The 27,081-nt window shown below is 38.5% G+C and overlaps 1 protein-coding gene, 8 non-coding genes and 1 pseudogene across 20 annotated transcripts; all 10 read left to right on the top strand.

Moving 5' to 3' along the window:
* Positions 1-13: 13 nt before the first annotated feature.
* On the top strand, positions 14-754 carry LOC149026512 (NDR1/HIN1-like protein 6 pseudogene; annotated as a pseudogene).
* Positions 755-9,178: 8,424 nt separating this feature from the next.
* Positions 9,179-17,255, top strand: LOC149026513 (RNA cytidine acetyltransferase 1-like). 12 transcript variants are annotated; one of them, XR_016173141.1, is made up of 13 exons: positions 9,180-9,451; positions 9,987-10,078; positions 10,459-10,630; positions 10,735-10,857; positions 10,992-11,116; positions 11,525-11,651; positions 12,284-12,394; positions 12,513-12,623; positions 12,875-12,998; positions 13,369-13,456; positions 13,551-13,649; positions 13,728-13,780; positions 17,213-17,255. XR_016173141.1 is itself a non-coding variant. In XM_089153910.1 (12 exons), the coding sequence occupies exons 7-11, from the start codon at positions 12,380-12,382 to the stop codon at positions 13,608-13,610; spliced, it is 345 nt and encodes a 114-aa protein (XP_089010036.1). In that variant the 5' UTR covers positions 9,180-9,451; positions 9,987-10,078; positions 10,459-10,630; positions 10,735-10,857; positions 10,992-11,116; positions 11,525-11,651; positions 12,284-12,379; the 3' UTR covers positions 13,611-13,649; positions 13,728-13,780. The 12 variants fall into 12 exon arrangements, 6 of the variants coding, with proteins under 6 accessions (XP_089010021.1, XP_089010023.1, XP_089010036.1 ...); XR_016173140.1 differs by having other exon boundaries at positions 12,284-12,623; XR_016173139.1 differs by lacking the exon at positions 12,513-12,623.
* A 6,498-nt stretch (positions 17,256-23,753) lies between these two features.
* LOC149026514 (5S ribosomal RNA) lies at positions 23,754-23,871 on the top strand. Its single transcript, XR_016171344.1, has one exon. It is a non-coding gene; the product is annotated as a 5S ribosomal RNA (ribosomal RNA).
* A 303-nt stretch (positions 23,872-24,174) lies between these two features.
* Positions 24,175-24,293, top strand: LOC149026515 (5S ribosomal RNA). The gene has a single exon (XR_016171354.1). It is a non-coding gene; the product is annotated as a 5S ribosomal RNA (ribosomal RNA).
* Positions 24,294-24,592: 299 nt separating this feature from the next.
* On the top strand, positions 24,593-24,711 carry LOC149026516 (5S ribosomal RNA). The gene has a single exon (XR_016171311.1). It is a non-coding gene; the product is annotated as a 5S ribosomal RNA (ribosomal RNA).
* Positions 24,712-25,011: 300 nt separating this feature from the next.
* Positions 25,012-25,130, top strand: LOC149026517 (5S ribosomal RNA). Its single transcript, XR_016171322.1, has one exon. It is a non-coding gene; the product is annotated as a 5S ribosomal RNA (ribosomal RNA).
* Positions 25,131-25,416: 286 nt separating this feature from the next.
* LOC149026518 (5S ribosomal RNA) lies at positions 25,417-25,535 on the top strand. Its single transcript, XR_016171289.1, has one exon. It is a non-coding gene; the product is annotated as a 5S ribosomal RNA (ribosomal RNA).
* Positions 25,536-25,831: 296 nt separating this feature from the next.
* On the top strand, positions 25,832-25,950 carry LOC149026519 (5S ribosomal RNA). Its single transcript, XR_016171333.1, has one exon. It is a non-coding gene; the product is annotated as a 5S ribosomal RNA (ribosomal RNA).
* A 305-nt stretch (positions 25,951-26,255) lies between these two features.
* On the top strand, positions 26,256-26,374 carry LOC149026520 (5S ribosomal RNA). Its single transcript, XR_016171351.1, has one exon. It is a non-coding gene; the product is annotated as a 5S ribosomal RNA (ribosomal RNA).
* Positions 26,375-26,666: 292 nt separating this feature from the next.
* Positions 26,667-26,785, top strand: LOC149026521 (5S ribosomal RNA). Its single transcript, XR_016171374.1, has one exon. It is a non-coding gene; the product is annotated as a 5S ribosomal RNA (ribosomal RNA).
* Positions 26,786-27,081: the final 296 nt, after the last annotated feature.

Below are 27,081 nucleotides of genomic sequence, written 5' to 3' on the forward strand. Positions count from 1 at the left end.
TTCTACTTTGGATGGATGGTGGTGCATGGAGTAAGATGACAAGTAACTAACTCCTCTTCTTCCCTTACACATTAAGAGAGACTGGTGTTCCACTGGTTTGTCTACAAGGGAGCTTTGTTTCCTCTCTCTCTCTTGCTGACATTTCTGGTGGTTGATGGAGAGGTGTATCATTCCTCAACTTCACAACCATAACCCTTCAAAGGTCCCTTCATACTCCATAGATCGTCTGAGAATCAATCAGTTCATGATCAACACAGAAATGACCCTTTCTGCTGCATTTGTAGTCAGGCTTACAGCAACAAACCCAAACAAGAAAATAGGAATTTACTGTGAAGATGGAAGCAACATTAGTGCTTGGTACACAAACACTAAGTTATGTGAAGGGTCTTTACCACAATTCTATCAGGGTCACCAGAACACAACTGTTCTTGATGTTCAATTAACAGGTCAGATTCCCAATGGAAATGTTGTTCTTCAAGCATTATCTCAACAACAACAGACAGGAAATATTCCATTGATTCTTAATGCTAAAGTACCAGTGAGTTTGAAGCTTGGAAGACTGAAACTTATAAAGGTGAAGCCCAATGTCAGGTGCAATTTGATGGTGGATAGCTTGAGTCAAAATAATTTGATTAGCATTAAAACTAGTGACTGTAAATTGAAGCTTAAGCTTTAGATTATTTCTCCTTTTTTGGGATGAAATAAGCTTAAGATATATTCTTTTCTCTTATTGTTAATTTTTAGTTTATTATTATTGTTATTTTTTTCATCTTATGTTGTCACTTTGTGGCCTTTCATATTAGAGGGACTCATATTTTCCCAATGTAGGAATTAGGTATCTTTCTACTTCATTTGTATCTTTTTAGTGAATAATATATACAAATGCTTTCAGATCCAAACCCATCTTGCAATTGAGTGACCTCTGTGTTGTGCCAGGCCTAAGAAAAAAATTTAAAGTCAATTTTGGACTAACACAAGAACAATTTTTCTATGCTGCATTATATGAGATCCATATCCCACAAGGACAATAAATATCTACCACACTTGCAAGAAACTCCAACAGTGCCCTCTGTTTCACCCTTCTGGTGGTTAAATTTTCATATACCAAGAATTCAGTGGGAAGGGATGATAAGTACTAAATGTATTGATGAACAATTCAATGTAAATGACCTCACCATTCACAACTTTTTATTTGACTGGTGGTAATTGAGGCTTTCCAGTTTATTGTAGTTTTCGTTCAGACTGAGATAACTTTTTAAATACTAATTGCATTCAATGGAGTCAACCATGCTCAGATACAAATGGAGATAAGAGAGAGGGATTTTATAAATGTGGCTCAATAATTTCATGGTTGATGTATTGAATTTTGACAAATTATTGTTATGGTATTTGGTTAATCAAATAAAATAACAAACAGATTTACTTTCAGAATCAGGGTAACCAAATGCCAATTCAGACAGATTCACTTTCAGAATCAGGTAACCAAATGCTAATTCTGACAGATTCAATTTCAGAATCAGGGTAACCAAATGCTAATTCCGACAGATTCACTTTCAGAATCAGGGTAACCAAACATGATTTTTTTTAGGAATTTGACTCTACAGAACCTACTTCCACAGACTCATGATTCCCTAGAAACATGATTCTGAACCCGATTCAACAGAATTGCGGAACCAAACGCCACCTTAAATTATGACCAGCAATATGAGACAGCTTTTGCATTCTGCCATGGAACTTTCATTAAAAATATCAAAGACTTATAAATCTAATTGCTTACCCTACAGAGGCAATCGAGAACCTAAAAAACATACGTTCTATCAGGACCAAAGTGGCATTGTGAACCCCCGTAAAGCATGGGGATAGGAAATTTTCTTTGGAAAAAAAATAATCCCCATGAGCAGAATAGTAGAATGACTTGCATCTTTTGTGAGTAACCAAATTCTAAGAAACAAACCTAAATAAAGCGTTAGCCCATCCAATCAAGTCATTCCGTGTGAATTAGGGCTTTGGCTCTTTTTGGCAATTAAGATTTTCAGTGTGAATATGTAGCGCTATCACACTCTTCTACTCTATCCCAAGTAATTTGGTTTTGAGGTAAACTAAAATGTAATTACAATAATTAGAATGCTATAGAGGTAGTCAAAAAAAATACTGATGCTTGTAATTTCCATTATAAGTTTGTTCCAATTTTATTTTCCATCAACTCTGAACTTCCTACCAGACGGAGACTTTATCACCACGCAGACAACGACGACGAGGATAAAATAGAAAATCAAATCAATCAACGTGAACATATTTGATAAAATAACTTTTGATTTCGGGAAGTAGCCCCCTGTGTTTGTGCGTGGTGAGAACAAACTTTAGATTAACGCCATTCTCGCTTGCTACTTTAAGAGCCTTCTGCGGCTCGACGGGATCGATAGCAGCAGCTTCTTTGGAAGACTCATCAATGATTCTGCGAGAGAAAGAATCGGAACTATGAATTAGGGAAACAGGATAATCTACATAATTAAACGGGTTCCATTTTTGCAAATTGTGCTTCGATTATAATTAGAGTAGCGTGAAGGGACAAAGGAGGAGGGGACAATGGAATTACGGGTATGCATAGTTGTCGCCAAGGCAAGGGATGTGAAGGATTTTCATGACCGCTCCTCTAGATTCTCGGATCTTCTTCCTTCTTTTCTTTGTTCTCCTTCGTCTCGGTGTCTCTTCGGTTGCGCAAAGACCTGAAGCACGATTACACTTCTATGTCATTGGAGCCGGAAACCGACGATGGCAAGAACCGTGACGAGTGGTGATCCTACCCAAAAAAAAAGTGACCATTGGTGATGCACGTATAGCGTAGGCAGGAATCAGGACAACTAAGAGTCTAAGACTCACCGTTACAACTCACAACATTGGATTTGACTCATTTGAGCATGTTTCCGCCACTTCCCAAAAAAAAAAAAAAAAACATGTTTCGGCGCTCCACGTGGAAACACACAGACAACCTTGTTCATGAAGAATCTGTTTGGTTACATGAATCCAATTTCTTGTTTCATAAATGCGAGATTTATACTGTTTGGTTATGAAAATGTTTGTGTTCGTGAAATTTAGAGATTCATTTTTTTACACTAAAAACATGAATAGATTTCACCCCATACTATACAAGCTCTAAACATTTGTGCATTTATAAAAATCAGTCGACTAAACGGTTTTTTATGATGAATCCACAAATTTCATTCCATAGATTCAGGTTAACCCAACACTTAATTTTATGAATTATGACTTCATAGATTTGAAATCTCAAGATATTTGAAATCTACATACTCATGTTCAAACAAGCCCTAATCACATTGATACGGGGATATTTCTACCCGACTGGCTTAAGCCCCGGTCTGGGGTTGATCGTGATTCTCGGTCGGGACAGTTGCCGACCGGCAGAGTCAATGTGTTACATACGCTGGACTTATTTGGCAACAACACTCAAGATGGAAGGTCAACTCAGAAGATGATTATGCAGGACCAACGACAGGGAAGCACAATCTCAGGAGAGACAACAACCCTTGTCGGGATAACTTACCAAATCCATAAAAGGTTATACATACAGTATAAAAGCAAGGACTCACCCCTCCGGTAAGCATCAAATACATTATGAACATAGTCTTGTGTAGCTCTGGCACGAGATCTTAACATGTTTACTGTCTCACTTAGCCATCGGAGGCGGCTGCCCGACACACGAGCCAACCCGCGTCTAACCTTTCTTGTAGGGCTCATCGTCCCAAGAGCGAGAGGAGGCTTAGTCGGAAACAGAAATATAATTTTGATGCATCAGTTTGCCGCCGTTTGTGGGAACGACAATCTTCAAGTCATGGCAAGATAATGAGCTAATGGGCGCGCTCGGCAGGAAACTGCTGACATGAACCCGAACTTAGATAATCAAACACGTCAGGACGATGGGGCCGGACGCTCAACCCGAGTGGAACAAGATTCTCCCGAGGATAATCTAGTCCTTGAAAATCCAAAAGGGGAAGGCACGTCCAAAGGGCCCCGGGGGGCACGCTCTAGCAGCAGCAGATGTAGATGAACTCCATAAGGGAATGCTCAAGATGCAAGGGGTCCTGAGAGGCTTGGTCCATCAAATTGGAGTTGAGCAAGGACCAAGGCGAAATACCCAAACAGGAAAGTTATTGCGACCGAGAGGAAGGATCCCGAGAGATAGACAAGCCGAGGGTCAGAGATCCATCCATACTGGTCCTGACCACCGCCAAAGACAACCAAACGGTATAAGGGTTAGCGCCCTAGACCGTATTTCGATACCTTCTAAGAGTGGATCCTTACCTCAAAGAAGTCATCGGGAGGAGATCGAGCATTAAGGAGAAAGTGAACCCCAATTAGTTGCCCGAATGCAATCCATAAGGGAAAGCACCACTGAATCAAATGGAAATGGGGCAAGGCAGAATCGCCCTTGAAGAAGGATGGCTGAGGTCAAGCACAAACTGGAGGATCGGAATCATGATGAAAATTTGGACGTGATTGATCAGGAACATTTCTCAAACGAAATCATGAATATACATTTCTATTTATCTCTGAACATACAGTTTCTACATCTCATCATCTCCGACATGATGCTTTACTATTTCATTCTTGATTTTCATTAATTTTTTTATTTATTTTTCATTCAAGCATTTGAAGTGGCCAAACATCAAACCCACGTAAAAGGGGTTCACGATGGGTTCACCTTAATATGAACAAATGCTTAAATGTGAAATCGTTACATGTCCTTGTGATTATGTCAACCCCATAATGGGTTTATAGAGAGGTTATGAAGTTTGGTTTTAATGATATCCAGAAGCTCCTATTACGCTATTAGAAATGATCTCAAGCCTAGATGTGTTGAAACGTTGTTGAAGAATCTGCAAATGCACTTGAACGCTTGTTCTTACAATACTTCTTGAGAGCTGAAATGTACCAAAGGTATTTTCTTTAAGGTATTTAGACACCCCGATTTGTGCAATACGGGTTCTACAGTCTCGCCCCAAAATCAGTCAGCCCGACCTTTAAGGTTGCACCCCATAAAGGTTACTTAAAGTGTATCAAGTAATGTTCACTGCTTGACAAAACAACAACAAGGAGAAAGAGAAAGAAAGAGGATGAGGAAATTCAGTGTCAAGAATGAACACGAAAATGGGTTTATATAGAGTCCCAAAGGCTGTGGGTGAAAGGATAAGGTCACCTCTCTTTGTGAGGTTACTTTTTAGCTCAACTCCCTTTAGGAAGGTACCTATCTAGCTGACCTCCCTACAGGAGAGTGCCTCTCTGAGGGCATATCCACGTTTTCACCCAGCAGCGGGCTTTCCATAATAGGGCTCATTACAAAATGGGCCTTCCGAATCAAAGTCCCAAGTCCCAAGTCATATAGATTTATTAATATATATCTATATAATCATGGCAGGGTCACAACAGGATTTAGGCTCGGTTCATGTCGCACAAATTAATAATACATGGGCCTTTATTATATATAAACTATATAATTATATCATCTCAACCCGATGCGGGATTAAATAAAACCATGGATAAAAGACACGATTAAAACATATATTTATATAAAATAACAGTAATAAGTTTTAAACATATTTACAACAAGATGTCTCGTAGGAAGTATGAAATAATTCTATTTTTTATGGATGAATAGCATAAAAGATGTTTCTAAGTTTCACTTTGATCATGTGGTTGTTACATGAATTTAGAATTTAAATAAAACATATCAAGAAAATAAAAAATATAACTTGTGTGTTTCTTGGAAGAGTCCTTAGCTCAAATGGAAGAGCACCTTAAATTATTCAGGGAATGATGGTTCGACTCCATCAGGATTCAGAGTGAAAGTAGAGAATTTGAACAAACTTTTATAAGGTGATCCAAAGGAGAGGATCTATCTAATTGAAACATTATTCAACTTAATGATTAAAAATCTTTAATACATCATTTAGTATTTTTTTTTTCTTCTTCTAAAAGTTACTCCCATGGAAGCTACATCTCTGTTTTCTAAGTTACTATAGGCATGAATTATTGTATATGACTTTTTAGGATGTTTCAAATCAAGGAAGACAATTTTCTATCAAAAATTTAAAATTTCAAAGTCTACAACTTAAATCTAAACCTAATTGATGCAGATTTGAGGTTGCTCAATGCATAATATTTTACTCTAATAATGCATATTTCTAGAGCACAACATTATCCTCTTTGGACACTTTTTAGGAATGAAGTTTTATTTATTTTTTATTTTTTATTTTTTGGTGGGGGTAAGAGTAAATATGATTTAAGGTTGAATCCACTCACAGATTCAAGGTAAACAAACAGTTTTGTTAGACAGATTTACTTGTCAAAATCAAGGTAACCATATGGTTTTTTCAGACAGATTCACTTGTTAGAATCGGTAAAACCAGTCAAATTTTTTCTTTTATTCCTACATAACCTAATTCCATGGAATCATGATTCTCTGGAAACAAGGTTCGACTTGAAGCCGATTCTAGAAAATTGCGAACTAAACACAACAAAGTTTTTTAAAGGTAATAGTTCTTTTTTTCCTTTGTTGGTAGAAGTTTATGGTACTTGCTCAGTCCCCCATAAAATACTTAAGTTATAAAAGAAATATGTAATTCAACGCCAAATCTATTTATCAAAAATATTAATCACACTATAACACCACATCGGGTGTTGGTGTAATTAATTCCATGTCTTAGTAAGGGTTTTGGGAATTAAGCCTATTTTATAGAGAGATATGTGCATATTTCACATATAGTTTGGATTACTAGACCCTTTTTTTTTTTCTTGGTTGGTAAAAACAAGGAAGACACGAAAATAGTAATAATAATTAAATTTGTACATACTCAATAATGAAACATGAAGCGCATATTTATACATGAGTATGGCTATATATGATGAAATTGGATTTTTGTTCATCGCTGCACAAAAATTCATCCGCGTAGGCTCAGAGTGGAGACACACATGATTACATTCAAAATGTTACAATTATTCCTCATAATGGTTTTCAAATTTACAAAACAAAACCCCATTTAAAATGTCACCCGACTATAAAATCTCCTCTATCCCCTCCGGTGTTCATCGAAATTCATTTGGATGGGCTCCTCTGGCCATCCTTGCCACTTCGTCCATTGTTGTACCATTTGATTTGCCGTTGATTCCGCCCCCGATGGCATCCCACAAACTGAGTAAAACATTGGCTTTCACGATTTTTCCCTCAATTAATATGGTGAAGTGGTGCTTGGAGATTGTTATCGTAGTGTGTTATGTTTTGACCCAAATTCTTGTACATGATTTGGAAGATGGACCTGCACCGGCATTTTTTGATGGGCGACTTGAATGACTTGTTTGCCAAGATTTGTGGTGAAAGTGGAGGGATGGAGCCCCGCGGTACCGTATGACATGACTCGATGGATTGACCTATTTACCCGATTGTGGTTTATATATATGTAATTTATATTCGCCTACCACATTATTCAGGTTTTGGGTAACACCATTCTCTGCCATCCGTTGTGAGAGCTCCTTTTGTTATTCTTCTATATAGTCGAAAAAACTCTTATTCTTCGCCCATGGACATAGCATTATACAATTGTGTGTGAACCACGTTAAATTTCTATATGATTTTTATTTTTGTTTATTTTTTCGATTCACTATTTTGTGGTGTTTGTTTTAACACAGTGGTTCTTAAATCCTTCTTGATTTCTAATCCTTCCTTCTTAAATCGCATAAAAAAAAATAATCTTAGTGCATAAGGCATAGTACTATTGACACATAACTAAAAGCAATAAGAAACATGGGGAACCCACTAATTTAGGACCCTAACAACGGAAACGAGATTTGGAATAGAAAACGGGAACCTGAGACGGCTAGCAGCATGCATGACACATTTTTTCGAAATCACTGCGCAAAACTAATCCATTCGAAACCAAATATCCATTGTTGATGGTGACTTGGCCAATTAAAACGACGTAGGTGGTGACAAAAATTTTAGAAACCCATTGCCCAATGGGAATTATCTCCTCTACCCTCTATAGTCCAGCATCTCGAAACATTGATTTGTACAAAAATTACATTAGCTTGCCGTCGTCGGAGAAGACAACTGAATGAACGATAGCTAGGGTTTTATCGAATGGATTTTCAACAGATTGGTGAAAGACTGAAAGCGAACTTATATGTAATTCTAATAGAAATAAGGGGTGGATTTTTGTAATTTAAGACATATTTTAAACCTATAAAACCTAATTATTGATTTATCCAGATCTCTCAACTCTAGGATTTTTTCAAATACATATGTCACCATTAGGGGCCTATATGGATGATATCCACACCGCATACACAATCGGATGAAATTGTCCCTCAACACACAAAATGACCAAAACAGTCCCCAAGAGTGATCTTGTTGTCGTTGTTCCACCAAGCACCCTAATTCCGAATCAATCATTGTCGAATAATACCCATATTTGATTTCAAAGCTGATCACCTTCCCAACTTTAGTAGTTAGGGTTGTCAATGCACTAGGTTGGGTTGGACATGTCTAAACCTAACCATAGACTTAAATTCTTAATACAAACCCTAAACCCAATCCTACTAAGGATTAAGTTGCCCCATTTCAAACCTTATCCTACTAGAGTTATACTAAGCTTGACATGTCCTAATTTATATTATTCCAATCTTGATTCTTAGCCCTTCATTACAAATTAGACGTACCTACAAGATATGTTTTACTATAAACAAAATAATAAGTGTGGGTTAGTGGCCTTAAGGAAATTTCATCAAGTTCGATGTTTTGATTAGATAATTAATTAAAACCCGTTGTGTATATAATTAAATTTAATTAGATTAGCATCTGTTTGAGAAGACAAGTTGGTCTAAGAACTAAACTCAAACTTTATCCTATGCTATTTATTTATTTTAACGGTTATCATACACTGCTAGGACTATATATTTTGTAATACATGTGATGCTACATTAAAATTATAGTATAGATTTTAAATTCTCTCCTATATTCTTATATTAATCAAGTATATATTTTCCGGAAAAAAATGTTAGATTGTTTTTTTTATAAATATTTGTAACATTAGTATTGTTATTTTTACAATTAAAAAAGTTATTATTGTTATTATTATTTTTAAATTTATAAACAAATACGATTCTACGGTTAACGATCGACTTATCTGCGTCTTTGAAAAGCAACCTGTTCACTGTTCCATTCGATTCTTCATTGGTTGACGAAGAAGAAGGTGGTTGCTCCTCAACCCTGCGACTAGAGGAGAGTGGAAGAGACGAAGAGTCCATGGCGAAGTAGAAGTCATTTGGAATCGGTTATTAGATCTTAATTAATTGGGGGTGCGTAGTTCAGGTCACATCATTTGTTCTCACTAATCTAGCCTTCGATCTGATTCATTCGTGGATTTTTCAGCTCTCGGAAGTAAGTTTTTTCCATTTTCGTTCTCTTTACTGTCCATCCGAGTTTCTTTCTGGCGTCGAAGAAGGTTGCTTGTTGCTAACTTTCCAGATCGTTACGAGTTTTTTTAGGGTTTTATCATCTAGACTAGACAACTCTTTCGTTGGTTTGTTTCTCCAGCATTCTTAAAGGAACATCTAATCACATTTTTCCACCATTGGAGTTAATGGTAAAAAATTTTCAAATCATTGAATCCCGCAAGCGTAAATTCTCAACTTTTTTTATACTGCATTGAGAATTTGTGGTATTTTAGGTTGTCTTTTTAATATTTTTTTGAGGAAAATATAACATTTGTGATAGATTCGTGGTTAGCTATTTCGATTTGATTGATTGTTTTTGGGTATTTATTTTACTTGTTCGTCACGGCGACAAGTATAGCGACCAGGTCCTTTTGTCTACTTCCCCCCATGGTGGTTGCTTCTTGTTTTGTAGATTCAATCTTCTTCGGATCATTGAAGAATTAACTAACTTTTTTTTTCGGAAAATTGTTTTCGTTCAGATAGTTAATCTTCATCACATGCTCAGCAAGTCCGTCTTGAAGTCTCGGCCTACTGTTCTATGGCGCTACAAGGATAAATTAGACCTTAGCAGGTGTGAGTTGCATCCAAATCCCCTGAGTATTTGCTTATCTCATTGATTATATGTTTTCTTCCCACAATGTAATTTTTTTCATCTCAGTACGTGTCATGGCACTAAATTAGATTCGAACAGCACTCTTATTGCATTTGATGAAGGAATGGAGGTCACTCAGAAGTGCTCCTCCACTTCACATCTAGCAGTTCATGTAAGCTGTTTCTACAGTGAAGCTTAGGCTTGTTCCTGTTTCGGTCAAAATCAATTGGATTTCTTCCTTGTTATTCTTGTGGTTGCCCACTTCATTTGGGGGAAGGGGCAGGATGCTTGTTTTGGTGGGTGTGCCAACGACCTTCTGAATGAGCAGTCATGATTGACTGGTTTTATGGTTGTTGCAGTTACAAGAAAAAAAGTTCAAAACAGGTCAAAAAATTGATGCAAAGGGGGCTACTGGATCCGGAGAAGGTTGATCATTTTTCACTTTTTCTTGAAAGTTGAGGAATAACATACTGCTTGTTTAAGGATTCAGAAAGGATTCTTAGAAATACATTTGGCATGTGCATTCTACAGGTAATGCATATTCTGTGCTTTGGTATCGGCTCAAAAATTCATTGATTGAAGATATCTTACCTTGTGTCAAAATTTCTTGCTGTTCTTTTATAACATATATTTAGGATTTTGAAGCACCGACTCCAAATCTGCTGGCAAGAACAATAGAAACAGTGGGGGCAGGCGGACTGATTCTATTATTACTTCGTTCTTTGTCCTCACTGACCAGTCCCTACAACATGGTTATGGTATGTCTTACATCCCTGTTTTACTGCAAAAGCTTCTTGGTTGTTATTCTGATCAATATGTTTATCAGAAGTGCCCATGTTTGTATTAATGTGATTTATTTGTAGCTTCCTTACAAACTTTTTTCTGACTTCAGGATGTTCATGGAAGGTTTCGGACTGAATCTTATTCTGAGGCTGCTGGAAGCTTTAATGAATGATACAAAACATGTGTTGTAATGGATGATGAGCTAAATATCTTACCAATATCATCTCATATAAGGTCAATCACACCTGTACCTGTTATGGATGTATTCTTCCACTTTAAGCAGCTGAAGTGATTTGTTTAGTGCCATCTTGGAAATTGCTCTTTCTTTTAGCCTTAGTTAACTGGTTAGGAGAACACGCTTTCCATTTTACTAGTTTGATACGACAATGGTAATAAGAATATCTATGTGGCTCTCTTTTTATGATTTCAAGGACTCGGAGGGGCTTCTCGAAGCAGTAACGAGACTTGAAGAAACAACTAAATAACGATCCTCTTGTTGGTCCTCTTATTAAGAATGGTTGTACATTAGATCAGGTTTAGGTTGCCATTATTTGAAATGCATTAAGCTCTTACATTCTTAATCATGTTACTGAAATTTGGAGGCTTTTCATTTTTTTGACTGATTGATATTTTGTGTTGAAGGGGAAAGCTGTAATTACATTCCTTGATACAATTCTAGACAAGACACTTCGTAGTACGGTTGCTCTACTTGCCGGACGTGGACGTGGAAAATCAGCCGCATGGCAGCTGCAGGAGCTGTTGCTGCTGGGTAGTATGCTTGACTTAACAATGTTAAAATAGGCACAGACACTTATGAGCTGTTATTCATCTTGTATGGCTGACTTGTGTTTGTGTTTTACACTATTAAGTTGCTCGCTAGCTGTTTAATTATATCTAGGTGTTCCTAGTATTTGAAATTTACTTAAAACACTAGTTTAAGTTTTTTTAATATGAAGTTGTAATTGACTATCAGATTAACCAATTGATGAGTTACTTATTCAAGAGTTATCTGAGCTGTGAACTCTTCCCCCCTCTCCTTCTTATCTCCAAGTTACTGTTCATAAATATTGTTCAGTTGCAGAACAAGTCGGAGAACAGCTCCTTAACTCTTATCCTTCTTCATTTCTGCATTCTTTATTTCTTTCCCTGAACAGGATGCTGAAAGTAACAGATCACCAAACCTCTCAACCTTTTTTTATCAGAAAATAGTTCAAATCTTGCTTGTGGGGCTGCCATTCCGATCTTTGATTCCTAGTTCATTATCTAGGTTGGCTGACTGCATCAGGAACATATTCTTTTTGAATGCTTTTCCCATGAACACATTACAGGTCTATTTTTTTTTTGGTGAATGTTCTTTTGTGCCCCTTCTTTCTTGTTTAATCTTTATTTTTCTCCTAACAGTACCTGCAGCCACATGAACATGAACATGAAAAGCTTTCCCAAGTTGAACTGTTAGTTGTTGATGAAGCAGCGACAATTCCATTACCAGTTGCTTTGATGGTAATCAATCTGGTATGGAAATATTTTCAACTTGCTTTGTTCTAGGAGAAGTGACCCACAATTATGCATGAGCCGCTTAGACTAACTCGAATTCTAGTATTGGTCCAATTCTGCTGCTTCTACATTGCAGCCTATGGAAACCAAATAATTATTTTCACTTCGTAAGAGGCTCCATGTCCACAGATTGGTAGGAATCAAGTGGCAGTACAAGGCAGACTCTATGGGGAGTTGTCAGAGATAGGTTATATTTTAGACGCCTCTCCTCCTTGTTTAGTAGCAGTCTTTCTTCATTATTAGATGGCCCATTATGAAATCATTCATGGGAGTAAAAATCAGATCAATCATTTTTATGTCACTCCATTAGCTTGAAAGCAACTTTTACAAATTTTGGACATTTTTTTAGATGTATATGTCTAGCCAAATTATATACTTTTCATGTATCATTGTCCCAAGATTGTACAGTTTTATATTAATATGTTTGGATGGATGTAGGTAGAGTTTTCAAGAAGGTTGAACTGAGTGAGGCTATCAGATTTGCTTCTAGTGATCCAATTGAATCTTGGTTACATGGTTTACTGTGTCTGGATGCTACGGGCTCCATCCCTAATATCAGCAGGTTAGAATTCAAATATTGAGTATATTGACATGGTGGTCTGAAGTCACAGCTTACCTGCATGGTCCAAAAGACTTGATTCCATGGCTATAGATTTAGGATTACTAGTTAGCTATTGCCTGGTGTTGGCATCTTCAGTCCAATCTACTTAGAAGCATATTTAGTTTCTCTTTTTTCCTTCCCTGATCCTTCTGGGAGCCAAGGCTTGGCTTGATAGTGGTTAAACGCCCTCTTGCTAATTCTCCTTGAAATGCCGATCTGTAGTGGTCAATACAGCCACAAAGCCCCTGTGATCCAGCTGTCAACTCCTGTCCAATTCTGATAGAAGATTGCTCGATTACTGTTATCTTGATATTTCTTCTATTGCTTGTAGGTTGCCACCTCCAAGTGAATGTGATCTGTATTTTTTAAATAGAGACACACTCTTCTCCTATCACAAAGACAGTGAGTTATTTTTGCAGGTATTGTTGTGGTCATTTGTTGAGCCTTTAATATATTCAATTCTTTTTGTTCATTAACATATAGTTTATTTCTTTTGCTTTTTAAACCCTGCAGAGAATGATGGCCCTTTATGTTGCTTCTCATTACAAAAATTCTCCAATTGACTGCAATTAATGGCTGATGCTCCTGCACATCACTTGTTTGTATTACTTGGTATGTTTGTTCCATAATTTTTCTGCTTTAGATAAACAGTGTTCACATGAATGTACTCTAATGTCACCTTATGTGCAGGCCCTGTTGATGAGTCAAAGACTCAACTTCCTGATATTTTATGCGTTATCCAGGTCTGTATGTCCTCACAAACAATTCTCTTTTCAATTCATTCTTCCTTTTCTTAAGTTTTAACAGCTATTGATGCTATATGTGTTGCTATTTGCACTCGGTGAAGAACTTTGAATTGAATATTTTTGATATTACGACTTCATCTGGTCTGCATATGGCAACTGGGCAGAAGTTATGAGTCAATTGTGATTTAGAAATTTGAACTTATCCTCTTGGTACAATAAACAACATTAGGAGCACATAGTTATCTTGGGACCTCCAGCTATGTAATATAGTTGCTATGCCTTGCAACTTTGAGAATGGGAGAGATCCGGATGAAAGCCAAAATGTATTCTTTTCAATGATATAGAAGATAATACAAGGCTTTCTGGTAGGGCCATGAAGCAGGACACATGGAGGGGAGATGGGTTTGGTTACCATAAATGTCAGCACTTGGTGGGGTTTTAAGGGGTAAAATGTGAGGAGAGGCATCGGTTAATATGTGTGTGTTTGGGCAGCATATTACTGTAGGGGGTAATTGGCACCATTATAACCAGGGTATTGCTTACTTTCTTGCTGTATTCTACTTGGGTCTTCCTCATTTTGCTGGGTCGCTAGGAGGTTCCTATCACCTTTCTTCTCCAATTAGTTGTCCAGGAATCAATTGGTACAACACTTTTTAGGATATTCTTGAACTATACCATAGAAGCATGAACTATCTGACATAGTGTATGATAATTATGGGCCTATGGCATATGGGATATCAACTGTAATTAGTAGCAGCACAACAACCTTTGAGTATTTTTATGTTCTACCAATTCAATGTAGGAGTCTCATGAGGTGAATTAGACGTTTTAGCGGAACTATTTCCTCAGGAACAGAGGCTTAAATCAGGTCCAGAGCTGAGTTTACTTGGTCTGGTTCTTTGTTGTTTTGACATGGGCCTGCTTCAGGATCTGCTAGAAGTGTATCTAAAAGTTACTAATTTAGCATCCCTAAATTAGTAACTTCTTGATGTGAACAGAAAAAAGAGGCCCCAGCAGAAGCCACAAGAGCGCCCCCCCTCTGGAGGTATTTTCTCCTTTTAGGTCGCTTTTCATTTATTAGTGTTTCAGTTGGATTTCTAATCTGATTATAGAATACCAATTAGTTTCTTATTTCAGTTGAGGTTGTTTAGTTTAGTAAAGAGTCCAAGTTTAGCTCAGCTAGGTCTTGTAAATTTTTTTTTTATTTTGAAGTCTTGTAACGGCTATATATTTTCATGCCTACCTCAGGAATTCAGTTTTGATGAATAAAATTTTGAAGTATTGCAGCCAAGGAGGTATTGGCAGGGTTTCTTTGAGGGGAACCCTGCGGTTGTCTAAATTTCTCTTTTTTAGACTTCTCAATTGAGTTCTGCAGTTGCAGCATTCATAGTCAGTCTTCAACCTGCAAATCTCAACTCAGATCAATCCCAGGTAAGGCCAGCATCTTTCCAACCTATTGCAACCCTCCCTTCCCTGTTCTGCTCTTGCACAAGATAGAATCCCACCCCCGCCATCGCAAACCACCTAGGACCCCTCCGTTACCTTGCTACAGACCCCTAACCCCCTTTCCCACTCTCCTACGATCCTTCTAGGATCATTTCCCCACTTCCTCAGCCCTACGATAACCCTTTTACTCTTCCCCAACCTCTCGCCCTCTATGTTTATTGTGGCAACCTGAAAAAGAAAAGGAGAAGGAAGAAGAGAAAAAGAAAAGACAGCAAGAAAGAGAGAAAAGACTTGGAAAGGTTCTCAAAGATCCACCCAATAGTTCCCCATTTGACCAACCCTGCGACTGTTTCCTTCTCACCACAAGGTTTTGGAAGGATACCTAATCTTCTTGGGTCCCTTAGACCACCCAAATTTACCCAATTAGAGATTCCCATAGCCTTTCAAAACCATCCAACCCAAGCCCTAAAACCCTAAAATTGCCCAAGATTGGTAAGATCTAAAATTTCTTACATCCCATCCTCGTTTATATCACTTCTTAATATGGAGAGTTACTATTGTACTAGTGTACACTTGCATAAATTAAAGGGAGCCACTATACAACAACAAGAAGAAGAAGCTTTATCCCATCTAAATGGGGCCGGCTACATACATAAAAGGGTGGCCACTATAATTGCCCTTAATTTGAACGTTGTTATAAATTGATTTTCTTTCATTATGTCAAGTTTTAGTTGGTTTAGATACTTCAAATGGAGATCTGACGGTAAGATTTGCAGCTATGGGAGCTTATTAAAAATAGGATTCTAGAATAAGGTGGGTTCCTAGTTCCCATTTCCAACTTCCAGCCCAACAGTGAAAATCAGACTTGAAAAACTAAACTAGCAGTTACCTAAATCAAGGACTCTTGAGAGTTTCTGCCAATTTTGAGGTCTCTTAGATTTTAAGGGTTAGTTTAGGGGCGACAGGTGGGATTTGTGGGTATCACTTTGATTAAGGGTTAGGGTTAGTGTGCTGTGCATTCCCTGAATCCCTATTATTTTTGCCTATTCTGAGTGGCATATATGTGATCTGAACTAGGACAGAGTAACGTCTGGTTTGTTAGGGAACGAGCTATTTAGGATGAATTCACATTTATCATTGATGACTTAAGCTGAAGTATCCAAGGAGGTTATGTTTTGTATGCCTTTTGCTGTTGCTTTTGTTTTGTTTAATGAGACCAGCAAGGATGAATTCTAATTTTGGAATTATAGGGCTCAACCTTCTAGAGGTTTTAAGGGTAGTAGATTGAAGAGAGTTTATGGTGTGTAACTTTGGCTCCACCAATTGGATAACAAGTGGTGAATAATGAATACAGTGATGCCTTAAAGTGATTAACCTAGATATCTAGGTCAATTTTAAATAAAGAAGGTTGTAATGATGTCTACACGTGGAAGTTGGATCGAGTGGTCATTTGAAACATTGTGTGATCATTATATGTTTTAGAAAGTTAAGGCATCGAGTGGTAGTACAGTTGGCTATGATTTAGAAGAGTAGTTTGGGCATCTAAGAAATGGGATGTAGAAAGTAATCAAGATGGGAATTATCTTTGACAAGGCAATTAAGATAGGCATGCTTGGTTTAGGCCTTTAGAAATGTTGTGAAGTATTTCTCACAACACACAAAATGAGTATTCGACTATGTATGAAGTTTACCAAAATATTTCGGTTTTGAAGTTGTTGGAATTCCACAAAAATCTGAATGTTTTTCCTTGGTTCACATAACTGCCTTGACTATTGCTGAATTGTACTTTTTGTTTGAGAACTCTTGGAAATTACTATTAATTAAAGCTTAAGAAGGATTGTTGTCAACCCATGTAAAATTAGTTGTAAAGGAATGTTGGGACTTGGGTGTCAATACGGTACCCATATCTACATCTTGATGTGCCTTACCTTTATTTCTTTCTTTCTCCACTTGTCATGATAGATTCCTATCTTTTCTTCTCAGTGAAGGACCAAAATGGGTAGGGGAAAAAGAAAAAAAAAAAAGGAGTGACGATGCTCAAATGGCTTTTTACCTTCTCCAGATTGCTGTCAAGCTTGGCATAATATGGCGTCCTCCGGACCTACGAGGTGTCATCGATGATTAATGGGGTAAGTACATCGAGATTTGAAATAATTAGTTACTTCTATATTTTCCCGATTTCTTTTACTGTAACTTCATTAATTGTAGATGCAAGGTAGAATGGTAGGGTTATTTGCATGGAAATATAATTGCACAATGTTTCATTTGGGCTTGATATTGTATCTGAATTAGGTGACATTTTCCATTTGAAGCCATTAGGTCATTGAAAGTGAAACTGACTCACCTAACAAGTCATAAAATGTTAAAGGAAATGCCCTTTTAGTGTGGCGAGCCTTTGTGCAACGGTTAAGTTGCACAATTGGAACCATCATGTTGCAGGCTTCAAACATGGAAGCGCGCTCTCGAGGTTAATCTTCTTGCTAACTTTGAGCACGAGCATATCAAATTCAACATACCTCAGTTAAAGAGAAAGCTTGAAGGGTTCATTTCTAGCATTTTTATGCTGAGGGAGTTTTTTTTATGGGATCATGCCGGTTGCAACACTTGTGTTTCTCTCCCCACATGACTAAAATATTAGAGGACGAGTTCACACTGAAGATCTTGAGAGGGTTCATTAAAATTGAATGATAGCAAAATTCTTCAGGAGATGAACTGTTCAAGATGTAGGTAGTAAATGTAAATTGTTTCCTATGGCTCTACGTGGCTTATGGTTACTTCTCCGAACCCTAGGAACCCTGACTAGCGTATTGTTGTAATTTTGAATGATTGGGGGTGTCCTAGGTCTGGTTCCCATTGAGAACATAACCTTTTTTGCAAATGCCGAAACCGTACTGTACCGTGTAAATTCGGTACGGTACGATTCTGGTTTTGTGTATTCAAAGTTGGTATCATACCGAAACTGTACTGAATTACCGAAACCGTACCAATTGACACCCTGGCTCCACAGGGGCTTATGGTTACTTCTTCCAATCCTCGGATCCCTGACTAGGGTTTTTTTTGTACTTTTGCATGATTGGTGGTGTCCTAGCCATAGATTCTAGTTCGTTGTCGGGACTCTAGACCTAATTTTATTTTCTCGTTTGATCAGTGTGTTGCGATTTATTGCCGAGTCGTTATTTAGGTGGGATTTCTGGCTGTGTTTGGATCCCCTAGTTTGAGTTGATATTTAACTAGGTGTCATTTTTACTTTGAGAAGCCTAAGTAGATTTTCCAAAGTAAATTATGGTAGAGTTCTCTTTTTATGTGAGTGGTTAAGTCCAGTCCTAATTATTATTAAAATGATGGTTTGAAGTTAATGAGGTTTCCTAGTTTTAGTCCTATTCGTTTCTTAGTTTAATGCTACAAATAAAGGCTCTAACTACTAAAATTGCAAGTTGAATTCAAGAAAATTTCCGAGTCTGGAGGAACCAAAGTCATGGCTTTCTTTGGAGGCGAATATATGATTTGGGAGTTCGTCTTTTTCAAATTCAACAGTCATTTGCAAGAGCAGCCGCCCTCAACCATCTCAAAGCAAACGAATAACATCCCAAACGCGGTCCCTGATTAGCTTCAAGGTAAGTTAGACTTTGAAAGCATTGGGCTGCAAGCTCTCTACGCCCTAGAGTATGTACCACCAACCATCGGTAGGAAGAATCACACGGCGAGGAGACGGCACCGGAGATGCCCATGATAGTATGATGACAGATTTCGAGCACGTTTTCCCTATCTTGCCTGCGTATTCAAAGACAACATTCTTCTTGTTCTCACTTAGTAATCTGCCTACTAACTTTTCTTTTTGTTGCACAATAGATGTTTCCTCCACTGCACTAAAAAATTCGAGGTTTAATATTTTCTACAAACTTTGAGCACGAGCATATCAAATTGAACATAACTCAGGGTTCTAATAAGAGAAAGCTTCAAGGCTTCATTTCTTACGTTTTTATGCTACGGGAGTTTGTTATCTGGGATCGTGCCGGACGCAACACTTATGTTTCTCTGCCCACATGATATCGATATTCGAGGACGAGTTCACATCGAAGATCTCGGGAGGATTCATTAAAATCAAATGATAGCTACTGTCTTCAGGAGATGAACGCTTCCAGAAGGAGGAAATAAATGTAAACGAGTTTGATATCGCTCCACAAGGCTTATGGTTACTTCTCCGAACGCTAGGATCCCTGACTTAGGTTTTTCTTTTTTTCTTTTAATATAATTTTGCATTATTGGTAGTGTCCTTGGTCTGGGTCCCATAGATTTTTGTTCGTTAATGAGACCCTATCTATTTTTATTTTCTTGTTTCATTAGTGTTGCGAGTTATTGTTGAGTCCTTATTTAGGTGTGATTTCTTCTTTGTGTTGAGGCGAATAAATGATTTAAGAGTTGACCTTCTTCAATTTTAGGAGTCCTTTACAAGAGCGGCTGCCGTTAACCATCTCAAAGTAAGCGTAGACCATCCCATACCTTGTCCCAGATTAGCTGCATGGTAAGTTGCAGTACGAAAGCATTGCCCTGCAATTTCTCTAAACGCTAGAGTACGTACCACCAATCGCCGGCAAGAAGAATCACATGCGGGAGAGAGAGAAGATTGCATGGTGGCAGATTGAAAGACTACGTTCTTCGCATTCTAACTTTGCCAGAAATCTTCCCAGGAACTTTTCACGCTGTTGCACAAGAGATGCTTCCTCCATTGCACTAGAAAATTCGAGGTTGGATCTTTTCCACAATCTTTGAGCACGCGCACATCAAATTCAACGTACCTGAGGGTTCTTTAAAGGGAAATCCTAAAGGCTTCATTTCTAGCATTCTTATACTACGGGACTTTTTTTTTTTTTAAAGGATAGTGCTGGTCGCAAGACTAGTGTTTCCCTCCCCCACATGATTGCAAAATTTCAACGAGTCTTTTGCAAGAGCGAGTTGCCCTCGACCATCTCAAAGCAAGCGAAGATCATCCCAGTCTCCTATTAGCGACTACGTAAGTGAGACTTTTAAAGCATTGGGCTGCAAGCTCTCTACGCCCTAGAGTATGTACCACCAACCATTGGCGGGGAGACGGCACCGGAGATGCCCATGATAGTATGATGACAGATTTCTAGCACGTTTTCCTTGTCTTGCTTGCGTATTCAAAGACTACATTCTTCTCGTTCTCACTTTGCTAGAAATCTGCCTACTAACTTTACACACAGTTGCACAATTGATGTTTCTTCCTTTGCACTTAAAAATTCCAGGTTTAATCTCTACTACAAACTTTTAGCACGTGCATATCAAATTCAACTTATCTCAGGGTTCTTTGAAGAGAAAGCTTCAAGGCTTCATTTCTTACATTCTTATGCTACGGGAGTTTTTTTAGGGATCGTGCTAGACGCAACACTTGTGTTTCTCTTGCTGCTTGACATCGATATTCGAGGATGAGTTTACACCGAAGATCTCATTCGGATTCGTTAAAATCGAATGATAGCTACGATCTTCGGGAGATGAGCGCTTGGGGAAGGAGGAAATAAATGTAAACAGTTTGCTATGACTCCACAAGGCTTATGGTTACTTCTCCGAACGCTAGGATCCTTGACTTAGGTTTTTTTTTTTTTTATTTTAATATAATTTTTCATTATATGTGGTGTCCTTGGTCTGGGTCCTATAGATTTTTGATCGTTGATGAGACTCTATCTATTTTTATTTTCTTGTTTGATTAGGGTGTTGCGAGTTATTGTGAAGTCCTTATTTAGGTGTGATTTCTTGTTGTGTTGGGACCCCCTAGCTTGGGTGGATCTTTAACTAGAAGTCATTGTTAATCTTAGGGGCCTAGTATAGATTTCTCCCGGGAGTAACTTATAGTGGAGTTCTTTTCTTTAGTGAGTGGTTATTTGTCAAGTAGAGTCCTAATTTTTATTAGAATGTTGATTTGTAGTTAATTAGGTTTCCTAGTCTAAGTCCTATTTGTTTCTCAATTTAAGGCTACAAATTGCAAGTTGAGTTGAAAAAAAATTTCGAAGTTTGTAGGTAGTAAATGTAAATTGTTTCCTATGGCTCTACGTGGCTTATGGTTACTTCTCCGAACCCTAGGAACCCTGACTAGCGTATTGTTGTAATTTTGAATGATTGGGGGTGTCCTAGGTCTGGTTCCCATTGAGAACATAACCTTTTTTGCAAATGCCGAAACCGTACTGTACCGTGTAAATTCGGTACGGTACGATTCTGGTTTTGTGTATTCAAAGTTGGTATCATACCGAAACTGTACTGAATTACCGAAACCGTACCAATTGACACCCTGGCTCCCACGGGGGCTTATGGTTACTTCTTCCAATCCTCGGATCCCTGACTAGGGTTTTTTTTGTACTTTTGCATGATTGGTGGTGTCCTAGCCATGGATTCTAGTTCGTTGTCGGGACTCTAGACCTAATTTTATTTTCTCGTTTGATCAGTGTGTTGCGATTTATTGCCGAGTCGTTATTTAGGTGGGATTTACATTTGTGTTTGGATCCCCTAGTTTGAGTTGATATTTAACTAGGTGTCATTTTTACTTTGAGAAGCCTAAGTAGATTTTCCAAAGTAAATTATGGTAGAGTTCTCTTTTTATGTGAGTGGTTAAGTCCAGTCCTAATTATTATTAAAATGATGGTTTGAAGTTAATGAGGTTTCCTAGTTTTAGTCCTATTCGTTTCTTAGTTTAATGCTACAAATAAAGGCTCTAACTACTAAAATTGCAAGTTGAATTCAAGAAAATTTCCGAGTCTGGAGGAACCAAAGTCATGGCTTTCTTTGGAGGCGAATATATGATTTGGGAGTTCGTCTTTTTCAAATTCAACAGTCATTTGCCAGAGCAGCCGCCCTCAACCATCTCAAAGCAAACGAATAACGTCCCAAACGCGGTCCCTGATTAGCTTCAAGGTAAGTTAGACTTTGAAAGCATTGGGCTGCAAGCTCTCTACGCCCTAGAGTATGTACCACCAACCATCGGTAGGAAGAATCACACGGCGAGGAGACGGCACCGGAGATGCCCATGATAGTATGATGACAGATTTCGAGCACGTTTTCCCTATCTTGCCTGCGTATTCAAAGACAGCATTCTTCTTGTTCTCACTTAGTAATCTGCCTACTAACTTTTTCTGTTGTTGCACAATAGATGTTTCCTCCACTGCACTAAAAAATTCGAGGTTTAATATTTTCTACAAACTTTGAGCACGAGCATATCAAATTGAACATAACTCAGGGTTCTAATAAGAGAAAGCTTCAAGGCTTCATTTCTTACGTTTTTATGCTACGGGAGTTTGTTATCTGGGATCGTGCCGGACGCAACACTTATGTTTCTCTCGCCCACATGATATCGATATTCGAGGACGAGTTCACATCGAAGATCTCGGGAGGATTCATTAAAATCAAATGATAGCTACTTGTCTTCGGGAGATGAACGCTTCCGAAGGAGGAAATAAATGTAAACAGTTTGATATCGCTCCACAAGGCTTATGGTTACTTCTCCGAACGCTAGGATCCCTGACTTAGGTTTTTCTTTTTTTCTTTTAATATCATTTTGCCTTATTGGTAGTGTCCTTGGTCTGGGTCCCATAGATTTTTGTTCGTTAATGAGACCGCTGATCTATTTGTTATGGGTTTGCATTGTGTGATCATTACGTGTTGCGAGTTAAAAGTTGAGGGCATCGAGTAGTACTACAGTTGGCCATGATTTATAAGAGTAGTTTGGGCATCTAAGAAACGGGATATAGAAAGTAATCAAGATGGGAATTATCTTTGACGAAGCAATTAAGATAGGCATGCTTGGTTTAGGCCTTTAGAAATTTGGTGAAGTATTTCTCACAACACACAAAATGAGTATTCGATTATGTATGAAGTGTACCAAAATATTTCGGCTTTGAAGTTGTTGGAATTCCACGAAAATCATAATATTTTTCCTTGGTTCACAATACAGCCTTGACTGTTGCTGACTTTTACTTTTTGTTTGAGAACCCTTGGAAATTACTATTAATTAAAGCTTAAGAAGGATTGTTGTGAAACCATGTAAAATTAGTTGTAAAGGAATGGTGCGACTTGGGTCTGTCAATACGGTACCAATATCTGCATTTTGATCTGCCTTACCTTTATTTCTTTCTTTCTCCACTTGGCATCATAGATTCCTATCTTCTCTTCTTAGTGAAGAACTAAAATGGGTAGGGGAAAAAGAAAAAAAAAGGAGTGATGGTGCTCAAATGGATTTTTACCTTCTCCAGATTGCTCTCAAGATTGGCATAACATGGCGTTCTCCAGCCTCTAAGGCGTGTCATCTGATGATTGATGGGGTTAGTACATTTGAGATTTGAAATAATTAGGTACTTTTATATTTCCCCGATTTCGTTTACTGCAACTTAAGCGGAGAAATCGAGCAAATCAAACGAAAACCTCCCGAAAACAGCGAGAGTCGTGTTCCAATGGATGAGATCTTCGAAACATAATATGGTCCAAGAAACGGTATAAGTAAATGACGGGGAGGAATATTGTTGGGTGCGATTATACCAGCACAAATGCACCGGATCCCATCAGAACTCCGAAGTTAAGCGTGCTTGGGCGAGAGTAGTACTAGGATGGGTGACCTCCAGGGAGTCCTCGTGTTGCACCCCTTTTAAATTTTAAAATGCCATCTCTATTTTTATTTTATTTTTTTCCGAGGGGGGTGGTGGTGGTGTTATTTGGTCTACCATATTAGTTATAAAGTGCTTTCTACGTGTGGGTCCCCTTGATGGACCACAAACTAACGTTCGGTTTCTTCGAGGTCCGAAGGAAAATTGAACAAGAGAAATCGAGCAAATCCAACGAAAAACTCCCAAAGACAACGAGAGTTGTGTTCCAATGGATGAGATCTTCGAAAAACATAATATGGTCCGAGAGACGGTATAAGTAAATGACAGGGAGGAATTTTTGTTGGGTGCGATCATACCAGCACTAATGCACTGGATCCCATCAGAACTCCGAAGTTAAGCGTGCTTGGGCGAGAGTAGTACTAGGATGGGTGACCTCCTGGGAAGTCCTCGTGTAGCACCCCTTTTAAATTTAAAAATTCCATCTCTATTTTTATTTTTATTTTTTCGTCATTTTTTTGAAGGAGGGGGGGTGGTGTTATTTGGTCTCCCATATTTGTTATAAAGTGCTTTCTACGTGCAGGTCCCCTTCATGGACCACAAACTAACGTTCGGTTTCTTCAAAATCAAGTGGAGAAATCGATCAAATCCAACGAAAAACTCCCGAAAACAGCAAGAGTCGTGTTTCGATGGATGAGATCTTCGAAAAACATAATATGGTCCGAGAGACGGTATAAGTAAATGACGGGGAGGAAGTTTTGTTGGGTGCGATCATACCCGCACTAATGCACCGGATCCCATCAGAACTCCGAAGTTAAGCGTGCTTGGGCGAGAGTAGTACTAGGATGGGTGACCTCCTGGGAAGTCCTCGTGTTGCACTCCTTTTAAATTTTAAAATTCCATCTCTATTTTTATTTTATTTTTCTCGTTATTTTTTTTAGGGAGGGGGTGGTGGTGTTATTTGGGCTCCCATATTAGTTATAAAGTGCTTTCTACGTGAGGGTCCCCTTGATGGACCACATACTAACGTTCGGTTTCTTCAAGATCAAGTGGAGAAATCGAGCAAATCCAACGAAAAACTCCCGAAAACAGCGAGAGTCATGTTCCGATGGATGAGATCTTCGAAAAACATAATATGGTCCGAGAGACGGTATAAGTAAATGACGGGGAGGAATTTTTGTTGGGTGCGATCATACCAGCACTAATGCACCGGATCCCATCTGAACTCCGAAGTTAAGCGTGCTTGGGCGAGAGTAGTACTAGGATGGGTGACCTCCTTGGAAGTCCTCGTGTTGCACCCCTTTTAAATTTTTAAATTCAATCTCTATTTTTTTTTAGGGAGTGGGGGGGGGGGGGGTAGTGTTATTTGGGCTCCCATATTAGTTATAAAGTGCTTTCTACGTGTGGGTCCCCTTGATGGACACAAACTAACGTTCCGTTTCTTCAAGATCAAGTGGAGAAATCGAGCAAAATCCAAAGAAAAACTCCCAAAAACAGCGAGAGTCGTGTTCCGATGGATGAGATCTTCGAAAAACGTAATATGGTCCGAGAGACGGTATAAATAAATGACGGGAAGGAATTTTTGTTGGGTGCGATCATACCAGCACTAATGCACCGGATCCCATCTGAACTCCGAAGTTAAGCGTGCTTGGGCGAGAGTAGTACTAGGATGGGTGACCTCCTGGGAAGTCCTCGTGTTGCACTCCTTTTAAATTTTAAAATTCCATCTCTATTTTTAGTTTATTTTTCTCGTTATTTTTTTAAGGGGGGGGTGGTGTTATTTGGGCTCCCATATTAGTTATAAAGTGCTTTCTACGCGAGGGTCCCCTTGATGGACCACATACTAACGTTCGGTTTCTTCAAGATCAAGTGGAGAAATAAAGCAAATCCAACGAAAAACTCCCGAAAACAACGAGAGTCGTGTTCCGATGAATGAGATCTTCGAAAAACATAATATGGTCCGAGAGACGGTATAAGTAAATTACGGGGAGGAATTTTTGTTGGGTGCGATCATACCAGCACTAATGCACCGGATCCTATCTGAACTCCGAAGTTAAGCGTGCTTGGGCGAGAGTAGTACTAGGATGGGTGACCTCCTGGGAAGTCCTCGTGTTGCACCCCTTTTAAATTTTAAAATTCAATCTTTATTTTTATTTTATTTTTTTGTTATTTTTTTAAGGAGTGGGGGGGGGGGGGTAGTGTTATTTGGGCTCCTATATTAGTTATAAAGTGCTTTCTACGTGTGGGTCCCCTTGATGGACACAAACTAACGTTCCGTTTCTTCAAGATCAAGTGGAGAAATCGAGCAAAATCCAACGAAAAACTCCCAAAAACAGCGAGAGTCGTGTTCCGATGGATTAGATCTTCGAAAAACGTAATATGGTCTGAGAGACGGTATAAATAAATGACGGGGAGGAATTTTTGTTGGGTGCGATCATACCGGCACTAATGCACCGGATCCCATCTGAACTCCGGAGTTAAGCGTGCTTGGGCAAGAGTAGTACTAGGATGGGTGACCTCCTGGGAAGTCCTCGTGTTGCACCCCTTTTAAATTATAAAATCCCATCTCTATTTTTATTTTATTTTTTTATTCATTTTTTTTGAGGGGGGTGTTATTTGGTCTCCCATATTATTTATAAAGTGCTTTCTAAGTGTGGGTCCCCTTGATAGACCACAAACTAACGTTTGGTTTCTTCAACATCAAGTGGAGAAATCGAGCAAATCCAACGAAAAACTCCCGAAAACAGTGCGAGTCGTGTTCCGATGGATGAGATCTTCGAAAAACGTAATATGGTCCGAGAGACGGTATAAGTAAATGACGGGGAGTAATTTTTGTTGGGTGCGATCATACCAGCACTAATGCATCGGATCCCATCTGAACTCTGAAGTTAAGCGTGCTTGGGCGAGAGTAGTACTAGGATGGGTGACCTCCTGGGAAGTCTTCGTGTTGCACCCCTGTTAAATTTAAAAATTCCGTCTCTATTTTTATTTTTATTTTTTTGTCATTTTTTTGAAGGAGGGGGGGTGGTGTTATTTGGTCTCCCATATTAGTTATAAAGTGCTTTCTAAGTGTAGGTCCCCTTGATAGACCACAAACTAACTTTCGGTTTCTTCAACATCAAGTGGAGAAATCGAGCAAATCCAACAAAAAACTCCCGAAAACAGGTAGAGTCGTTCTCCGATGGATGAGATCTTCGAAAAACGTAATATGGTCCGAGAGACGGTATAAGTAAATGACGGGGAGGAATTTTT

Source organism: Hakea prostrata, chromosome 1 (genome assembly GCF_041222555.1).
Source record: "Hakea prostrata isolate BN-2017 chromosome 1, UWA_Hpros_2, whole genome shotgun sequence".
In the NCBI taxonomy this organism is placed as follows: Eukaryota; Viridiplantae; Streptophyta; class Magnoliopsida; order Proteales; family Proteaceae; genus Hakea; species Hakea prostrata.